This window comes from Pan troglodytes, chromosome 19 (assembly GCF_028858775.2).
Source record: "Pan troglodytes isolate AG18354 chromosome 19, NHGRI_mPanTro3-v2.0_pri, whole genome shotgun sequence".
Lineage (NCBI taxonomy): Eukaryota > Metazoa > Chordata > Mammalia > Primates > Hominidae > Pan > Pan troglodytes.
The window spans coordinates 63834490-63854377 of NC_072417.2; the positions used below are offsets into that span (position 1 = coordinate 63834490).

The 19888-nt window shown below is 44.4% G+C and overlaps 2 protein-coding genes across 13 annotated transcripts in view; one reads left to right on the forward strand and one right to left on the reverse strand.

The window, feature by feature from the left end:
* Nucleotides 1-631: 631 nt before the first annotated feature.
* On the reverse strand, nucleotides 632-15289 carry ANKRD40 (ankyrin repeat domain 40). Its single transcript, XM_511885.7, has 5 exons — nucleotides 14885-15289; nucleotides 7942-8090; nucleotides 6778-7269; nucleotides 4343-4524; nucleotides 632-3543 (listed from the first exon to the last, which is right to left on the reverse strand). The coding sequence occupies exons 1-5, from the start codon at nucleotides 15016-15018 to the stop codon at nucleotides 3397-3399; spliced, it is 1104 nt and encodes a 367-aa protein (XP_511885.2). The 5' UTR covers nucleotides 15019-15289; the 3' UTR covers nucleotides 632-3396.
* The window catches only part of LUC7L3 (LUC7 like 3 pre-mRNA splicing factor), a 45445-nt gene continuing 40037 nt past the window's right edge, over nucleotides 14481-19888 (forward strand). For all 12 annotated transcript variants that reach the window (XR_010153327.1, XR_010153326.1, XR_010153328.1 and 9 more), the window contains exon 1: nucleotides 14481-14609. The gene's annotated coding sequence lies outside the window, so the exon portion shown is untranslated. The remainder of the gene's footprint in view (nucleotides 14610-19888) is intronic.

Here is a 19888-nt window from a genome sequence, read left to right on the forward strand (position 1 = left end):
CCAGAATGTTTATGAGTATATGGAAGATGACTTCCATCCTTGTGATAAAGCAAGTATGAAAGCACAAATGCCCAAATTATTCTGCCTCTCCTTGGTGCTAAGAAAAGGTCTCTGCTATGCTCTCTGATTTATTAGGCCAATTTGGCTTGACGTCTGCTTTGTGAGGTGCTAGCTGGCCTGAACCAACAGAAAAGCAGACTCATTCAGCATCAGTCTCAGCTAAAGATCTGGAAGTGTAAGGCTGTGTTTCCTCTCCTGTCTTGGGACTTTGCTTCTGAGCTCATTGAGGCCCTGACAGGTGCTGACAACTCAAAGGAGAGGCTCAGTTGGGTAAAGTAAATAGGATAATCAAAAAATGTGGTTAATAGGGGATGACCTCCATCTAACTGGCTCAGCTACTCCAGGGAAATGAAGCCGACTGCGTGAACTGGAAGGAAAGATGCCGCACAAAATATCCGTCCCCAGGTGCTACTGACAGGGTATGAACGGGATGTGGAGGAAGCTCAGGTGGAGAGAGGGCCCTTCTAATTTTCCTGCAGAGCTTCTGGTCTCTGGGACTGTCCAACAATTTGAACCCCCTATGATTAGAACTATAGTGCTGTTTAGGAAGCCAAAATGAAGGCGTATAGGATCGGTCAGTTAATATTTAATTTTAATAATACTTGTTATGTTTGAACAGTCAGCAATGCACAAAGAAAAAATTTTCAGTGAATGTTTACACACAGTGTGAACACATGCTTTAAATATGCAGTGGAGGAGGAGGGGTGAATTCACAGTTAACAAAGCTAAAAAAAAAACCTTGTTATAAATTACACAAAGCATATAAAAATATTTCTCTGAATGCATAGATTAAGACTTTAAACTCACCTACCAGCAACTGTGCAGTCTTATTCCACTGCGATACGCAGCAGTCAGTTGACCACAGAGGATTTTATAAAGGAGAAGAGAGACCAGCATAGGACAGAGATACATCAAACCCACCTCTCACCAGAGACACCAGTCCCTTGCTTGCCTCTGTCGCTAAGCCCAGAACATGCCCTGCAGCTGCTCCTCTGGAGGCCATTTCCCAGCCAGGGGCTCCACTGCTCCACTTTAATTAATCTGGGTGGCTGAAAGTGTTTTAACCCAAGTAACTTAAGATATGAATTAATAGTGAATTTATTTCCTCTAGGACAGAACCAGATTTAACTTTATTAGTAAACTGTAACTTTTTTAGAAGTAAAGAAAAAAAAGGTTACTACATCTAGTTAAATTCACTTCCGATTGGTTGAAACACAAGGGAGGGGCTGGGCGGGGTGGCTCACACCTGTAATCGGAGCACTTTGGGAGGCCAAGGCAGGTGGATCACTTGAGGCCAGGAGTTCGAGACCAGCCTGGCCAACATGGTGAAACCTTGTCTCTACTAAAATACAGAAATTAGCTGGGCATGGTGGCACATGCTTGTAATCCCAGCTACTTGGGAGGCTGAGGCAGGAGAATCGTTTGAACCCGGGAGGCAGAGGTTTCAGTGAGCTGAGATTATGCCACTGCACTTCAGCCTGGGCAACAAAGCAAGACTCCGTCTCAAAAAAAAAAAAAAAAGAAAGAAACACCAGGGAGGTTTCTTCTTTAAAGCACTTGAGAGAAAGGGTAATAAGTAACCTTCACTCTGCTATGCAAACACTGTACAAGGGTGAGTAAGTCACCAGCAGTAATTGGTGGGATACAATTAAGTCACTAAACAGAGTGATTCCATGAAGTTAGCCTTGAAAAACATCTCAACCTCGTTTCAGCATTTAGGCAGCAGCAGGAGGCCATTATCTTAGCACAACATTCTCTTCCGTTGACATCTTCTGCACGTTCTCACTCAACTGTAGTGTTCTAATAAAATTAAGTTAACACAGTTAGGAAGTTGAGTTTCTTTGGAAACTATAGGCACTATGGGGAAAAAGCTTCTTAAGACAGCAGGGATGCTCTTCGACAGCTGGCTTCAAACCCCTGCTCTCCTGTTTGTCTAAGTGTGCTAGTTCTTATTTCTGAAGTTAAGCTGTTTGTTTCAACAAAACAGTGGCTGCTCTTTTAACATTAATGACACTGAAGGAAAGGAAAAGAATCCTTGAATGCATTCTTCTAAAAAATTCCTATGCCATACTCAAGAGCTTAATCAGGTGTTTTGTTTCTATTTTTCAGAACAAAGTCTGGGAGACTCATAACTGACTTTGTGAAGTGAATTGGTGGTAGTAGTAGGGGGATCATTAAGATCAAACAATTTGTTTACAAAAGCAACAGATTTCAGAATTGTGTAAAAATCCTAATAATTTCAAAATAACCTTTATCTTTGATACAAAAATAAAGATGCTAACTCCTTTAGCTCAGTTTCCCACAATAACCTTTAAAATAGCAACAGATTCAGTCTCAAAAATTGCTTTTCATTTGTAGTGGAAAATGAAAGTGGAGAACATGGAACAGCAATATTTGTGCTCTTCTCATAGGATGCAGTTACACACACAGATGACTGCAATCACTTCAGAGTAAAAAAAAAGTGGGCTGGGTGCAGTGGCTCACACCTGTAATCCCAGCACTTTGGGAGGCCAAGGACAGGAGCATCACTTGAGGCCAGAAGTTTGAGACCAGCCTGGGCCACATAGTGAGACCCTGTCTCTATGGGCGGGGTGGGGGTGGGGGGCATTGTAAAAAAGCAGTTGTTCTTTCAGAAGGCATCAGAGAGCCCTCTAGTGACCACGAAGGGGAGTTAATGCAGAGATGACTCGAGACAAAGAAGCAGTCATGAGTGTTTACAAAGGAAAAAGTGAGGGAGGGAAAGCTCTTTTGGTTAACAGCATATTTACAATTAGTTAACTGTATTCTTAAATACTTTTAACCTGAGTAACATTTATAAATATGTTATAGGAAACCTCACAGTCACAAGTCACACTAGAATCCATCTGTCCAGTATCTGTGCTTTCCCGAGTCTTCCTCTCTCATAAGTTCCCAATGTCAGCAGAGTTGTGAGCATGCAACACCAAGAAAAACGCATCCCAGCCCTTCAGGTGCACTGTCAACAGGAGTGGCTAGAAATAGGCTCCGCTCTCTCTCAGCTGCTGCTTAGACAACTCTCTTACATTCTGGACATAAAACACACTGGATATAGAACCTTCAGCTTCTGCCTCTCCAGACCACTTCTCAGCTGTTCAAAGCTTCAAGCAATAGGTTTACTGTGCACCAAGAGGCTTGGAAGAGTGGCACCACTGCTTGGGGGTCAGGGGCTTCCTACCTTGGCAGAATGATGTTAGTATATACTATGCAGTGGCACCAGAGGCCCTCCCGGGCATCCGAGGCATTTAGATCAATGGCTTGTCCTTGGCCCAGAGGTGATGCACACTGTCATAATACTCAGTGATAAAAGTCCCTGCTGCATTAGTAAGTCAGTTTTGAAGCTCTCCTGTTATAGCAAGGCCTTTCAGTCAGTGTGGATGCAGCATTTCTGAACAGAAAATTATTTTCACTTATCATCAGAACCAGTTCCAGCTCCTGGAAATCTTGGAGTCGAGCAACATCCTTGTCCTAAAACAAAAATATGTTAAACAGATTAACAGGAGCCACTTGTCTCCATATGTTTGGTGCACTGTATTGATACCAGTATCTTGTCTTATTTCAAAACCTAGAAGAAAAAAAAAATCCCTGTGGCAGGCTAAGTCAGTGATAGTGCAACTAAGGCCCCAGGATGATTGGGTTGCAAAGTGGAAGTCCTTAAAAACAGCTTAGCAGCTGCGACAGCATGAGCACACACCGCGAAGGGAGAGGCAATGCACAGATCAGTTTCCCAGGTGCCCTGAGAAGCCAGAAGCCTGATGTCAAAAACCCAGAGATGTATGAAGGACCACACATGCATCTATGTGGATTTGCTCTGTAACTGAACTTGGTCCTTCACTTGTAAAACAGAAGGCACATCTAGTAGTGCACTAAGTTAATCCTCACAGATCACTACAGAAACCGAAAATAGGAACACGTGAATGATAATTCAGAAACCTCTCTGGTATCAACCTCCAAAAATGCCAGTGTGGCTGGTCTGAATGCAATGGTGTTTACAACTAGTTTGTAAGACTGTAACTGGCCAAACACCAGTTACAGATGTCTTTGTTCCTTCTCCACTCCACTGCTTCACTTGACTTGCCAAAAAAAAAAAAAAAAAGCCAGTGTCTCTATAGACTCAGTAGAAGGAAATGATTACATTTGGAAAATCACTCTTTGCTCCTTTTCTATTCTTTGTTCATTCCCTCAACTACCTCATATAACCAAGGAGGGGGCTAGGTATTTTTCAAATGCAAAAAGCAGCCATTCATGCTTAACAGACTTTTCTTACCTTCCTTAACAGAGTATTGGGTAACTTTCTGATCTTCTCCACTTGATCTGGATTAACACCCAGCTCACAGCAACACACTCTGAGCAACTCTTGGTAGGTGAGCTCCTGTCGGTCCAGTTCAATTTCAATGAAATCATTTTCTCGAAGAGATGGGTTCTGAATTCTCACCTTGAGTACCAGCTCTAGAAAAAAAAGGAGAAATGTTAATGAATAGTTCTGGCACAGCACAGCCCATGTTGTTTAAGATCTTTTCCAGAAGATGGTTATACTTAATCATGCCAAAGGTCTGTGCATGATTAACAGACCTGTTTGGTGGGAAAACCAAGTGCAGCCAGCAGGGTTTGCTCAGGCCCAGTTCTGCCTCTGCTGGGGCAGTTTCCTGCACTGTCGTCCGTACTTCTAAGGCTATGGTTCACAAAGTAAGAGCAAGGCAGGGGAAACCATTCCAGCTATGTAGAAGGATAATTTACTTCTGCCATTGGAGCTAAGGAGGCAAAGTCTTAAGAACGGGTTTGGGTATCAAACTATACATGAACAGGGGAAGGGGGAAGAAGGTTGGAAAGAAGGCATGGGCAGGATGTGAGTTACCCTAAAAAGATTTAACAATTATGGACCTAAAGGTATCTGTAAAATATGAAACTCCTTGCAAAAAAGACAGTAAAAGAGCCAAATGAGAAGCTACTAATAAAAGCTAAAGTATAACTTGATTTGAATGTAGCACACCTTCAGGAGGAAGGGGTCTTGGCTTATTATTCGTAGGTCTGGGATCTAAGCAATCTGCTCCTTTATTCTGAACCTGGCTGCCAAGACAGCCTGAGTCAAGCACCCTGTACATTTGGCAGTTCTGCTTTGTTCCCTGTATATGAATCCCTTGTAGCACCCCAGGTCACTGTTAGCACCTACAGTAGTAACTCCTCAAAAACAGGAAGTGAGAGAGTTACTTCCAGGAAAAAAGGAAAAGTAAGACTAGCTACACCCTATGGCGTTTGACTGGATTTGGAAGAATCAGGATGAACTTGTGGTTTTTAATATTTTTAAAAAGATATACATAGATAGAGAAATATTGATATCTTTCCTGGCTATGTCCTCTCAACGGGCCTAGAAGAAATGATATACCTGTAGCAATGAGGACACCTAGTGCCCACATCCTGGTGTCTGAATACCATTCTCGGTGGGCCCAAGTGGGAGGCAAGTTTGCTGTGTGCCCTAAATACCAGGGCTTCTTGGAGAAATGACTGATTCCAGGGTTGGGGCAGGAAAAGTTATGCTATAAGCCTGGAACATCTTGCTGCCCCAGAAAGTAAGGCAGTGCTCCAAGAACAATGAAGACACGTGCAAGGGACATAAGAACTAGCTTCAAGGGGCTCCCACTGGCCAAATCTGGGATAATTTGAATAATTAAAAAATGATAGTAACAGATTATAACCCACTGAATAAAATAAGAATATATGAGTCAATACTGATATGAATGAAGGAGAAGGGAAAGCCCTTCTTTACAGTAAAATACCAACTAATAAGTAGAGAAAGAATGATAGAAAATCATATCCCACAAAAATAATTGGCCTGGACTCTTCAAAAAGATCAAGATCAAAAATGATAAAGGGTAAAGATTCCAGATTAAAGGAAACTAAAACAACGTGATAACTACATGCAACATATGATCCTGGGCAGGGTGCAGGGGGCAGAGGAGTACAGATAGTCCAGATAGATATCAATAGTACAGATAGTACTATTTCTGTAATAGTACAGACAGTACGTATAGTTTGAGCAATGTTTGAGGCAATGTTTGAGACAACTGACAAAATTTAAACACGGTCTATGGATTACAGAACAGCATTAGCTCAAGATTACATTTCTCAAATTTGGTCATTTGTACTGTAGTTATATAAGAGAATATCCAGCTGGGTGCAGTGATTCACACCTATAATCTCAGCACTTTGGGAGGCTGAGGCAGGCGGATCACTTAAGGTCAGGAGTTTGAGACCAGCCTGGCCAACATGGTGAAACCCCATCTCTACTAAAAATACAAAAAAAATTAAAAAAAAATTAGCCAGGCGTGGTGGCATGCTCCTGTAATCTCAGCTACTTGGGAGGCTGAGGCAGAAGAATCACTTGAACCTGGGAGGCGGAGGTTGCAGTGAGCCAAGATCACACCATTGTACTCCAGCCTGGGTGACAGGGCGAAGCTACGTCTCAATAAAAAAAAGAGAGAATATCCTTGTTCTTAGGAAAGATATAATGGAAAGAATACTGAAGGGTATCAGGGTAAAAGGGCAAAAGGTAAACAATTTGTGAATTTGAGTAAAGGGAGTTCCTTATATTAGTCATGTAACGTTTCTGTAAGTTTCTAATTATACCCAGAATACCTCATTAAATCCCACCCCTCTGGACACCAACTCCCCTGTTGCAGAGGCTGTTTGCTGATGAGGGGTTACCTTGCATATTAAATGGAAATGCTCCAGTGAAGAAAAATGGCTGGAATGCTGGCGCTGGTCCTGCATACGTCCCATTTTGAGGCTCCAGAGACATTGGTGGCTTGGACGGGACAGAAGAAAACAGGGAGCGGCTCTGACTCACTGGTGGCTGACAAACAGGACCCGGTTTTGTGCTTTCTGGTGTTCTGAGTATGGCAGAGGGGGCCGACACATCACCATTCTGAACTAGTGCCAAAGAGGTGTGGTCCCGGGGAAAGGCCCCTAACAGGGGAGGTTCCCCAGGGGGAAGCAATGGAGGTGAGCCATCTGCAGAGGGTGATGCAGGGGGTGTGGAGGGGCCCCCATTCTGCATCTGGGCTGAATCCTCTGCTGTGGGTGTATAGATAAAAGGGAAGGCTGGGTTGGCCAAATAGTTGGGAACAAAGGGCAGTTCTGACTCCTTCTTCAGCTGGGGGAGGTTGTCATCATCATCATCATCATCTTCTTCTTCCACTTAAAAAGAAGAAAACAGAACATTTACACAGTCCTTTCAAAATTATCAAAACAAGGTGTCTTTTGGAAGTGGTGTCTTTTGGTATGTGACATTGGTCGGTGTCAGGTCAGAAGAAAAAAGAATACTTCATAAGGTTTATGATTACCATTTTTATCATTATCTTAAATTTTACAAATAAAAAAATAAAACCTTACAATGCTGACCTCCCCAGAAACAATCTGGAATTACTATCTTGGCACAGTAATTTGCTTTTAGAAATAGAACAGTTGCCGGGAGCGGTGCCTCATGCCTGTAATCCCAGCACTTTGGGAGGCTGAGGCTGGTGGATCACCTGAGGTCGGGAGTTTGAGACCAGCCTGACCAACATGGTGAAACCCCGTCTCTACTAAAAATACAAAATTAGCGAGACATGGTGGCACATGCCTGTAATCCTAGCTACTTGGGAGGCTGAGGCAGGAGAATCACTTGAACCTGGGAGGCAGAGGTTGTGGTGAGCCGAGATCACGCCACTGCACTCCAGCCTGGGCAACAAGAGCTAAACTCCGTCTCGGGAAAAAAAAAAAAAAAAGAAATAGAGCAGTTGTTTGACCAGCATTAAGAACGTAGCCAATAATACCACAAGTCTTCAATGAGTCTGACGAAATCAAAAGTTCCCCCAAACACAGACTCACCTCCCATAATCTTCCTGATTTCTCTCCTTGATGTTAACTGGACTGGCATTTCTCCTTTTGTGGTAAGAATTTCTTTGTCAGCTCCTGATTTTAACAGGTAAGAGACCACCTGACCATGGTTTCGTTTACATGCCCAGTGTAAACAAGTCCTGTACCAAAGAAAAGAATGATTGAAAAAGAGGAGAAGTGATTTTGGATTTCAGATTCTAAACATTTGTAAATAATGTATACACAAGCCTGTTAGAGTTCAGCTAGAACCAGGTAACCGGGCTGGTAATCTCAACTTTTCACAAAGCCGATGAGCAAAATATTTAATATGCTTAAATTTTGTTTTTAAATTTCATTTCTGGCTCCTGAGAAAAACTAACAACCTAGGAGTTTTAATTTCAATAGCCTCCAGAAGGTAAGCTCACTGGCTGGCTAACTCCAATGATACCGTGGAATATACTCTACCAGTATCGCTCATTAGATCATCTCAGTCTCTGAAACATATTTTTCTATTGCTATATTCCTTTTCATGGACTATGGAAACTCACTTCATATGCCACCTGAAGATTCAATATTATCAGGGAATAACCATCTCCTATCAGCAGCTTGCTCTGTCACTTAAATTATTATTATGACAGCAGATATTCTTGTTTGAATCCCAGTTGCTCACTTTCTTTTTCCTTCTTACTTTTCTTTCCTTAACACACACACAAAGGATTTCCAAATTTCCATTTTTAAAAAGTTGGCTTCTCTAGTTCTCTCCAGAAGGCTACAAACATATCCTCATCTGCGTAAACGTAAGGCACTGCACACATACTTTAATTCCTGAGGTACTTAAAAAATATACATCAACAACCAAAATTCTTCAAGAACAGGTTCTTCTAACATATCAGACTCATTTAAGTAAAACTAATCACTCAATATTGTACACAGAGGAAGCAATTCTGCACACTCTGAAGGGCTACTATTTTAATACTGTACAGAAACGTAATTAGCATGCCAGCAAAAACTCCATCTTAACAGAAATGAAAGATTCAGAGCAACTAAATCCATCCCTAGGTGCCAGAGCTGACTGTATATTATGGAAGGAAAATACTTTTCGCCCGTGTTTTGAAATGTCTTCTTTCACCAACTCTCTAATTGAACTGAGATACATATCTTCAGAGCTCTTATAGCCAAATACAGAAATGAAGATTAGAACAAATGTTCAATATTGAAGGTTAGTTCACTAACCTGGGAAATATAATTATTTGGAAAGTTTATATGATTCCAGGAAAAAGCTGATTTGCCCTGGGCTTAACATTAGTAACTTATAGAAAGTTAGCATGTCTGGCTGGCTGGGAGCAATTTCACTGATGTCTCAGAGTGACATTCTACATTATGGTTCATTAGAATTAGATTATCCAGGTTCCTTTAAGGTGTATTCCATGATGCAATGACAAAATTATTGCTAATTTGGGAAAAATAAGAGTCTTGTTAAGTTTGGGAGAGAAGAGTCTTGATCAAGCTCCCTGAAGGCAAGGAAGTGTTTGCTTGGCATGTATTAATTAATATTTACTGAATGGGCCAGGCACAGTGGCTCACACCTGTAATCCCAGCACTTAGGGAGGCCAAGGCAGGTGGATCACTTTAGGTCGGGAGTTTGAGACCAGCCTGCCCAATAGGGTGAAACCCCATCTCTACTAAAAATACAAAAATTAGTGTGATGGTGCATGTCTGTAATCCCAGCTACTAGGGAGGCTGAGGCAGGAGAATTGCTTGAACCCAGGAGGCGGAGGTTGCAGTGAGCCAAGATTGCGCCACTGCACTTCAGCCTGGGCAACACAGCAAGACTCCGTCTCAAAAAAAAAAAAAAGTACCAAATGAGTAAACTTAGGATAAAGTGGACTTTGCTTGAAGTAGAAGGATCCAATCTACCCTTGATTCTGGGCAAACTGGAACCTTGAGTGTGTTTGTGTGTGGATGTCTGTGGCACAGGCTTAAAAAGTGAACAATTATAATGATAAGTGAGCCCTCAAAAATGAATGAAGCATGACGAGAAAAATATGCTCCCTTTTGGAAATAAAATGCTCACTTGCTAGTAGTAGATCACTTGTTCATGGCAAGCTTGAGAGTAAAGGAGGTAATTTACTACCAGTGAGTCTGAGAGACTCTGGGACAAACCAACTTGCTAAACTACCACCCATGTAAAGCAGGGTTAAGTCAACATAGCGTGGCCCCCACAGCCCTGTGCCTTAGTGATCATCATTTACAGTCCAGAACTGTGTGGCTCTGGGCAGCCATAACTCAGAGCCCCTGCAGCCAGGTAATATTTTCAAGTTCTTCATGAACCAAGGGTTATGCATGACACTTGAATTACAACTGATGTGGGGGAATGATTAGTGATCAATCTAATTGATAGATTACTCTATCTTTGAACTTCAACTCCTTAAGCTTTACATTTGCAGTCAAAATATCTTATTAGTGTCAGAAACTATTTCAGACCTGAGGCACTGGGTGTCATTCATCAACAAGGCATCACTCATTGGTGCTGAAATTGTGATTACTGAGCAACTAAGACTTGAAAGCAGTCACCATTCTGCTTTGCAATGCAAGAGAGTACGTTTTTTGAGGGTAACCTTATATTCCATTATCCAGCATATTGCTTCATAATAAGAAAACAACAACAATGGCTAACACAGGTATAATGCTTTACATGTTGGACATTGTTCTAAAGGCATTACATGTATTAACTTATTTAATCCTCTAAACCCATGAGGTAATACGACTGTCAACATTCCCCCCATTTTACAGAAGAGGAAACAGACATCAGCAAATAAATAAGCAAAGCACGCAGTACGCTAGGTGGTGATGAAGTATGACAGCAATAGTAAAGCAGGGAAAGGCATTCGGGAATGCCAGAGGTTGGAAAGGGGCATTGTGCAACTTTAAATTGAGGGCCCAGGAAAAGCCTTGCCAAGAAGGTGACATCTAAACTAAAATCTGAAGGTGGTGAGGAAGCAAACCATGTGATATCTGGAGGGAAAGCATTTAAGAGAGTGGGAAGACAAAACGCAAAGATCTTGAATCAGGACTGTCTGGTATTCCAGAGAAAGCAAGGAGGCCAGGGGAAAAAGGTAAGCAGAAGGACAAATCCCATGAGATTAGCACAGAGGTAAGGAGGGAAGATGTGGGGACAGGAAGTAGAAATTGTAGGACCCTGTAGGCTTTTACTGAGTGAGATAGGAGCCATTTTTGAGCAGAGTGAAATGATCTGACTTATGTTTTAAGTCAGGATCCCTCTGACCACTGTGTTAATTAAGAAGACTGTATGATATAAGCTTAGGAGCAAGGACACTAGTAGGAGGCTATTGTAATAATCCAAGCAAGAGAAACAATGGTGGCTTTGTATCAGAGGTGTAGTGGTAGGGTTAGTGAGAAGTAGTCAGATTCTGACTGTATCTGAAGGTGGAGCTCATAGAATTGGCTGACTGGATGTTGGCTATGAAAGACAGGAGGCAAGCAGGAGGCAAGCAGGGTGCCAAGGGTTCTGGCCTGAGCACTCCTGAGAGGCTGAGGACTCAGAGGAGCAGGCTTGAGGTGGTAGAGGGATGAGGGGAGACTTGGAATTCAATCTTGGACATGTTGAGTTTGAGGGGCCTATTAGACAGTTCCTCCAATTAAATCTACAAGAGGCCGGGCGCGGTGGCTCACGCCTATAATCCCAGCACTTTGGGAGGCCGAGGCGGGCAGATCACCTGAGGTCAGGAGTTCGAGACCAGCTTGGCTAACATGGTGAAACCCCATTTCTACTAAAAATACAAAAAACTAGCCAGGCGTGGTGGCACACACCTGTAATCCTAGTTACTTGGGAGGATGAGGCAGGAGAATCGCTTGAACCCGGGAGGTGGAGGGTGCAGTGAGCTGAGATCACGCATTGCACTCCAGCCTGGGTGACAAGAGTGAAACTCCATCTCAAAAAAAAACAAAAAACAAAAAACCTATAAGAAGCCTCTTCAGGCTACCTCAGAATCACTTCACTAAACACCTGCTATGGGGCAGACATTGTGTTTAGGAGGGTAGGTCTGGCATCAGATACCAGGTTTGTTTTCTGGCTCCACTAGTTACTGTCAATCCTATGACCTTGGGAAGGGGCACTGTGCAAAGTGAGGAAACAACTTACGCTTTCTGGGCCTCAGTTTCTTCATCTGTAAATGGAGAGAACAGTAACTATGTCCCCAGGTAGTTGTGAACAAGCTAACACATGTAAAACACTTAGAACTCTATCTGAGCTGGCAGGGCACGGTGGCTCACGCCTGTAATCCCAGAACTTTGGGAGGCCGAGTCAGGTGGATCACAAGGTCAGGAGATCGAGACCATCCTGGCTAACACGGTGAAACCCCATCTCTACTAAAAATACAAAAAATTAGCCGGGCGTGGTGGCGGGCGCCTGTAGTCCCAGCTACTCGGGAGGCTGAGGCAGGAGAATGGCGTGAACCCAGGAGGCGGAGCTTGAAGTGAGCCAAGATGGCACCTGGCACCACTGCACTCCAGCCTGGGCGAGAGTGCGAGACTCCGTCTCAAAAAAAAAAAAAAAAAGAACCCTATCCTATCTGTACTGCAAAGCAAGTTCAATAAATGTTAGCTATTTATGCTTCATCTCATTAAGGGCTCACAATACTCTTCTGGAACAAGCAGAAAATGAAGCATCTCGGGCAAAGTCCCATAGCTAGGCAGGAATGGAGGAGAACCTGCACGAAAGACCAGGCTCCTTCTACACAACACCGCCTCCCAGTGCCAAAATGGTAATTCACAGCTTTGAACCAGAGGAATGCTGAGAAAAGGTTACATACACAACAGCAAGTTTGCAAAGACCTGTAAAAAAAAAAAAAAAAAACAGAACAAAAAGGTAGTATCCACTGTTTCCTGGCCTTCTGGACAGCTGTCCAGGCTGTTTTCTTTAGGGAAATTAGGTAGAAAAAAAATTTTTTTTGAGACTGGGGTCTCGCTATGTTGCCCAGGCTGGTCTCAAACTTCTGGACTCCAGTGATCCTCCTGCCTTGGCCTCCCAAAGTGCTGGGATTACAGGCGTGAGCCACCAGGTCCCACCAGGAAGATAGATTTTTTTTTTTTTTTTTTTTTTTTTGAGACAGAGTCTCGCTCTGCCACCAGCCTGGAGTGCAGTGGTGTGATCTTGGCTCATTTCAACCTCCAACTCCCTGGTTCAAGTGATTCTCCTGCTGCAGCATCCCAAGTAGCTGGGATGACAGGCACACGCCGCTACCCCTGGCTAATTTTTGTATCTTTAGAAGAGACAGGGTTTCACCATGTTGGCCAGAATGGTCTTGAACTCCTGACATCATGATCTGCCCACCTTGGCCTCCCAAAGTGCTGAGATTACAGGCGTCAGCCACCGCGCCGGGTCCAGGTAGGTAGACTTTTGAGGCAGTCTGGAAACCATGGTTCTGGTGCTATCATATTAATAGTTATGTGGCCTAGGGCAAGTTATTCTCTGTGGTTGAGCCTCTCTCCATTGTCCCTTGTTCCAAATGGATGATTCCACTTAAAAAAACAAAATGTAAACTCACTTTTTTTTTTTTTTTGAGGTAGAGTCTTGCTCTGTCACCCAGGCTGGAGTGCAGTGGTGCAATCTTGGCTTACTGCAACCTCCGCCTCCCAGGTTCAAGTGATTCTCCTGCCTCAGCCTCCCAAGCAGCTGAGACTACAGGCATGCACCACCACGCCCAGCTAATTTTTGTATTTTTAGTAGAGATGGGGTTTCATCATGTTGGCCAGGATGGTCTTGATCTCCTGACCTTGTGATCCGCCCACCTCAGCCTCCCAAAGTGCTACTCACTTTAACTCTAAGCTAGCAAAATAGTCTGGCTAAGCATTACTGAATCAAAATTTTAAATATTAAATGCAGAGAGCGGAATAATGCCACATTCAGTAACTTCCTGTTTTGACCACCAGCAACATCTTAAGATGAGACTCCTATTTAATTGGGAAGAATTCAATCTGCAGGCAGACATCTAAAGTCTTGGGTGACATTCTGTATTTGAAATTGTAATAAGAAAACTGGCCAGGAACGGTAGGCTCACATCTGTAATCCCAGCACTTTTGGAGGCCGAGGCGGGTGGATCACCTGAGGCCAGGAGTTTGAGACCAACCTGGCCCCATCTCTACCAAAAATACCAAAAAAAAAAAAAAAAATAGCCGGGTGTGGGGGCGCGTGCCTGTATTCCCAGCTATTTGGGAGGCTGTGGCAGGAGGATCACCTGAGCCGGGGAGGTAGAAGTTGCAGTGAGCCGAGACTATGCCACTGCACTCCACCCTGGGCGACAGGGCAAGACCCTGTCTCAAAAAAAAAAAAAAAAAAAAGGAAAAGAAAGAAAATAATCGATAGGATAAACAAATGAGTTTTCCCTCAAACAGGCAACTGTAGGCAGCAGCAGCAAATCGGTTGCAGTGAAACAACAGAGAAGCAGAATGGTGATGCAAATGTGTTTTTTTTTTCCTGGTCTTGGCTAAGGAAATCGTGCTAGTTTATAAAATTCATATTTGCTCAGTTGCTTATGCTTTTAGCTCTGCAAGATGCGTTCTCCAGAAGGACCTACGGCAAATTAACTCAACACTCGAATTGGGGTGAGCTCCAACGCATAGTCGCTGAGAATCACTGCCTCCAGCACCGCTCTGACCAAGTGAGCCGGGAGCGCGGGGGAAGGGGGTAGGGCACCAGAGTCCCAGTGGGCGCTGCCCCGAGTGGACCACGTGGGCCGGGATTTGGGCAGGACGCGCTCCCGACCGCACGAGGCATGGGGACGAGGGCTGGCCTCAAGAGGGCACAATCTCGGAGGCCCGAGGTGGCAGGCCTCGCCGTAGCCAGGCGTCCAGCGCTGGGCCCAGGTCGCGACTGACTGCCCCACGCCTTCCGACCGGCTGCCCTGACCCTAGGCCTCCCCCGCTCCCCACTTACCAGCCGTTGACCTCATTTTGGGAGTTCACATCCACCCCGCTCTCCACCAGTTTCTGCACCTCCCGAATGTCCCCTAAGGCCGCGGCCTCCCGCAGCCTCTCCTGCTGCTCCTTCTGCTCTAGGAGGGCGTTCATCTTCCCACAGCCCCAGGCCCCCGCCCAGGCCCGCCTGCCCCGCCCCGCCCGCGGCCTGTCAGCGCCGCCGCCGTCGCCGCGGCCCGCTCCCGGCCATGGGGAGGGAGCGCGGAACTCGTCCGCCCTGCTCGCCCCGCTGCCAGCGCCAGTCCCGGGACTTCCGCTCCCTCCCGCGGGCCGCCCCTGCTGCTCCCGGCCCGCAGGCCCAGGCCTCCTCCCGGGCCGCGCCTCCCGAAGGCCGGCTCCGGGGGACCCTGTTCAGTGTGACAACGCTGACCCAGATATTTTCCGTTCCGACCCGGGGCTCCGGCGCCCGGGCTGGCTGTTTATGTAACTACTGCACAATATTATATGCCATGATTCATTGACTATTTTTAGACTTCCCCACCCCGCAGTTTCAAGGGAGGAGGACAAGACACATGAAAAGAGAAAAAAGCATAGCTGAGAGCCAGAAAAGCCTTATCCTCTGGTGCAGGCTGTTTACCAGGCATCCAAAATAATTGGTGGGTTCTTTTTGTTGGGATTTGGGGTTTTTTTGTTATTTTCCCCCAGTTTGGTTGGCTCCTTTTCCTTATCTGAGCCAATTCTTGCCCAGCAGGATAGGGAAATGGGCTGAAAACGATCCTACTATAATACGCCCATTATTACAGAGATAGATTACACTCTTCTTCTTTTTGACAGTGCTTGGGGACAATTCAGTTAGAATATTTATTTCAATTGTTGTTGTTTTACATCTCATTTTAGACAGGATTTCTTCTAACCTGGCTTTCAGGAAAAATATTTATATTGTGCTCACAGTTTATGAACTGTAATTACTGCTAACAGATTGTAATTAGTTACTCTTCATGAAGGCCATATAAGGAGAAAAGAAAGGAAAAACACCAAAGAGGCTTTGGAGGTGTCCTGGTCCTGATTCCAAGTGCTCTGGGAAGAGCTGTGGTGTACATGTAAACAGCATTTTGCTTCACTTCTTGCCCGATCTATCTAATGAGGCTCAGAGCCTCAGTTGGCACTGTTTTATACCCAGTGGGAGAAAAAGGAAATATTGTTTTGCTACGCCCAGGTGCCCTGAAGAGATCCTCCGATGTGGCACCGGATGGAACTTTACAGATGGGGTCAAGATTAAGGAAATAGCCCTGGGGAGGAAGGGAGGAAGGCCTGAACAAGGAGAGATGAAATAGGAAGGGATAAATTTAGGCATGGAGTTTTCATTTCCGTCTCTTGGGGCTGCTGGGATCTGCACAGCAAGCATTTTTCTTGCTACGGTTTAAGAAAAACCAATGTCTGTTTAGTATGATACAGTAATTCACACAGTACACAGTGCACACCAGGTGGTGCTGAATATAAACTGACTACACACTTAAATTGACCCCCATGGCAAATTGTAACCCTGCTTGAGCTTACATTTTCATTTGTTCCCCCAATTTAAATTTTAATTCTCACATCCAGCATGATACTCCATCTGAAACTGATGTGTATGGCACTGGATTTGAGTCCTTCAACACAATTTGAGTGACATGGGAGTAGGTAGTGGCTTGTTGTTTTTGTTTGCTTGTTTTTGAGACAGAGTCTCACTCTGTTGCCCAGGCTGGTGTTCAGTGGGGCGATCTCTCGGCTCTTTGCAACCTCTACGTCCAGGTTCAGGCAATTATCCTGCCTCAGCCTCCCGAGCAGCTGGGATTACAGGCCTGTGCCACCACGCTCGGCTAATTTTTGTATTTTTAGTAGACATGGGGTTTCACCATGTTGGCCAGTCTCGTCTCCAGCTCCTGACCTCATGTGATCTGCCAGCCTCAGCCTCCCAAAGTGCTGGAATTACAAGCGTGAGCCACCGTGCCTGGCCTGTTTTTGTTTTTTTGTTGTTGTTGTTGTTTGTTTTTAATGCAGTTAAAAAAAATTGTTCGTGACTGCACCCCAAAGTCTATGAGTTCTTTTTTTTTTTTTTTTTTGAGATGGAGTTTCGCTCTCATTGCCCAGGCTGGAGTGCAACAGCGCTATCTCGGCTCACCGCAATCTCCACCTCCCTGGTTCAAGCGATTCTCCTGCCTCAGCCTCCTGAGTAGCTGGGATTACAGGCATGTTCCACCATGCCCGGCTAATTTTTTGTATTTTTAGTAGAGACGGAGTTTCTCCATGTTGCTCAGGCTGGTCTCAAACTCCCGACCTCAGGTGATCCGCCTGCCTCAGCCTCCCAAAGTGCTGGGATTACAGGCATGAGCCACCGCGCCCGGCCCCCAAAGTCTATGAGTTCTCTTTATGAGAGTTTGTCAAATGTCCCTTCCTTAAAAGGATTATAGCATGTACCCTACATAACTGCTGTATCTGTGAATATTAGTAGATCTTCTTAAACTCAACCTCTACTTACTCTGATTTCAGTCTTCTGTTTATTATCTTCAGATTAAAAAAAACAAAACTTTATCCACAAACAAAACTTCTGATCTTGGATATAACTGAATGTAACCTGCTGGCTGTTCTATTACTACTTCCATTTATCTCTACTCTGTCTTGTCTCTAGGGAACTACCTAACTCACTGAACTGTATTAAGCATGTGCTGTTTGCCAGGCACTGTTCTAGTCACTGAGGATGCTGCTGCAAATGAATCAGAGTCCTTGACTTTGAAGAACAGTTTATCAGGGGAGACAAGGCGAACAATAGAATGTGCTATGCATTACAATAGAAACAATGTGGCATAGTGGTAGTGAGTGTGGAGACAGACGCCAGACTGCCTGGGTTTGTATGCCAGCTTTGCCACTCATATAATCTTCAATGAGTTACTCAACTTTCCTGTGCCTCAAATTCCGCACCTGCGAAACAGGAATAATAGTAGCACCCACCTTGCAGGATTGTTCTATGGATTGAATGAATGGATATGTGCAAAGCCTAGACATCTTAAACATTCATTGGATCATAGGTGGGTTACAACAAGGTTTACGTTAGGAAAACTTAATGTGGCAGAATGGGAGGGCAGTGGTGGTCAAGAAACAAGGATAATGTTCGGGTTTCTGGATGATTAGATGGTGGTGTGATTTATTGAGATTTGGGACAAAGGATGAAGAGAAGGTTTGAGGTTTGGTCATGAATTCACTTTTGAATCTGTTGACTTGAACTTTCTGAGACCTTTTAATTACTACTACTCTTTACTATCTGCTACTATCAACTCATTGCCAGGCGCTGCAGGAAGTGCTGTACATGGATTATCTCATTTAATCCTCACAACAACTCCTCTGTAAAACAGGACCATCATTATTATCTGAGGCTCAGGGAGGTAATTAACTTGCCCCAATGCTGGCCAGGCACGGTGGCTCACGCCTGTAATCACAGCACTTTGGGAGGCTGAGGCAGGCAGATCACCTGAGGTCAGGAGTTTGAGACCAGCGTGGCCAACATGGCGAAACCCCGTCTCTACTAAAAATACAAAAATTAGATGGGCGTGGCGGCAGGTGCTGGAGGCAGAGGTTGCAGTGAGCCAAGATCTCGCCACTGCACTCCAGCCTGGGCAACAGAGTGAGACTGTCTCAAAAATAAATAAATAAATAAATAAATAAACAAACAAACTTGCCCAATGCTATACATCGTAGTTTGTGATGGAGCAAGGCTTTGAACTCAAGTTCAACTTCTGAGACTGTGCTTTCTTTTCTGATTTTCATTTAAATGGATATGTTCAGTAAACAGTTATGTGAATGGGTATTGCATTTAGGAAGGAGATCTGGGCTGGTGATTTGTATTTTGGCAGTCAGCAAAGGGTGCTAGCTGAAGTCATGGGAATAGAAGAGATAGCCCCAAGGGAGTCTGTGAGTGTTGAGAGAAGACTGCTGCCAGGCGCGGTGGCTCATGCCTGTAATCCCAGCATTTTGGGAGGCGGAGGAGGGTGGATCACCTGAGGTCAGGAGTTCCAGACCAGCCTGGCCAACAGAGCGAAACCCTGTCTCTACTAAAAATACAAAAAGTAGCCAGGTGTGGTGGAGCACACCTGTATTCCCAGCTACTCAGGAGGCTGAGGCAGGAGAATCACTTGAACCTGGGAGGTAGAGGTTGCAGTGAGGCGAAATCATGCCACTGCACTCCAGCCTAGGCAACAGAGTAAGACTCTGTCTCAAAAAAAAAAAAAAAAAAAAAAAAAGACTGCTGAAGACAGCCAGGAATGGTGGTTTGTTCCTGTTAATCCCAGCTACTCAGGATGCTGAGACAGGAGGATTCCCTTGAGCCCAGGAGTTCCAGACTAGCCTGGACAACACAGTGAAACCCTGACAGTGAGACCCTGTCTTAAAATAAGTAAGTAAATAAATAATTTTTAAAAAGAAGACAGCCAAAGACTGAAGAATACAGATGGTTCCCAACTTATGATGGTTGCAGTTAGGATTCTTTTACTTTACAACAGTGCAAAAGTGATACGCAAAAGTGATACACAAAAGTGCAAAAGTAAGTAGAAACCTTACTTTGTGTAACCAAACAACTATTCTGTTTCTCATTTTCAGTACAGTATTTGATAAATCATGTGAGATATTCAACACTTTATTATAAAATAGGCTTTGGGTTAGATGATTTTACCCAACTGTAGGCTAAAGTATTCTCAGCACATTTAAGGCTAGGCTAAGTTATGATGTTTGGTAGGTATATTAGTCTATTTTCACACTGCTATCAAGAACTACCTAAGGCTGGGCACAGTGGCTCATGCCTATAATCCCAGCACTTTGGGAGGCCAAAGACAGGTGGATCACTTGAGGCCAGGAGTTGGAGACCAGCCTGGCCAACATGGAGAAACCCTGTCTCTACTAAAAAATACAAAAATTAGGTGGGTGTGGTGGCGCAAGCCCATAATCCCAGCTACTCGGGAGGCTGAGGCACAAGAATCACTTGAACCTGGGAGGC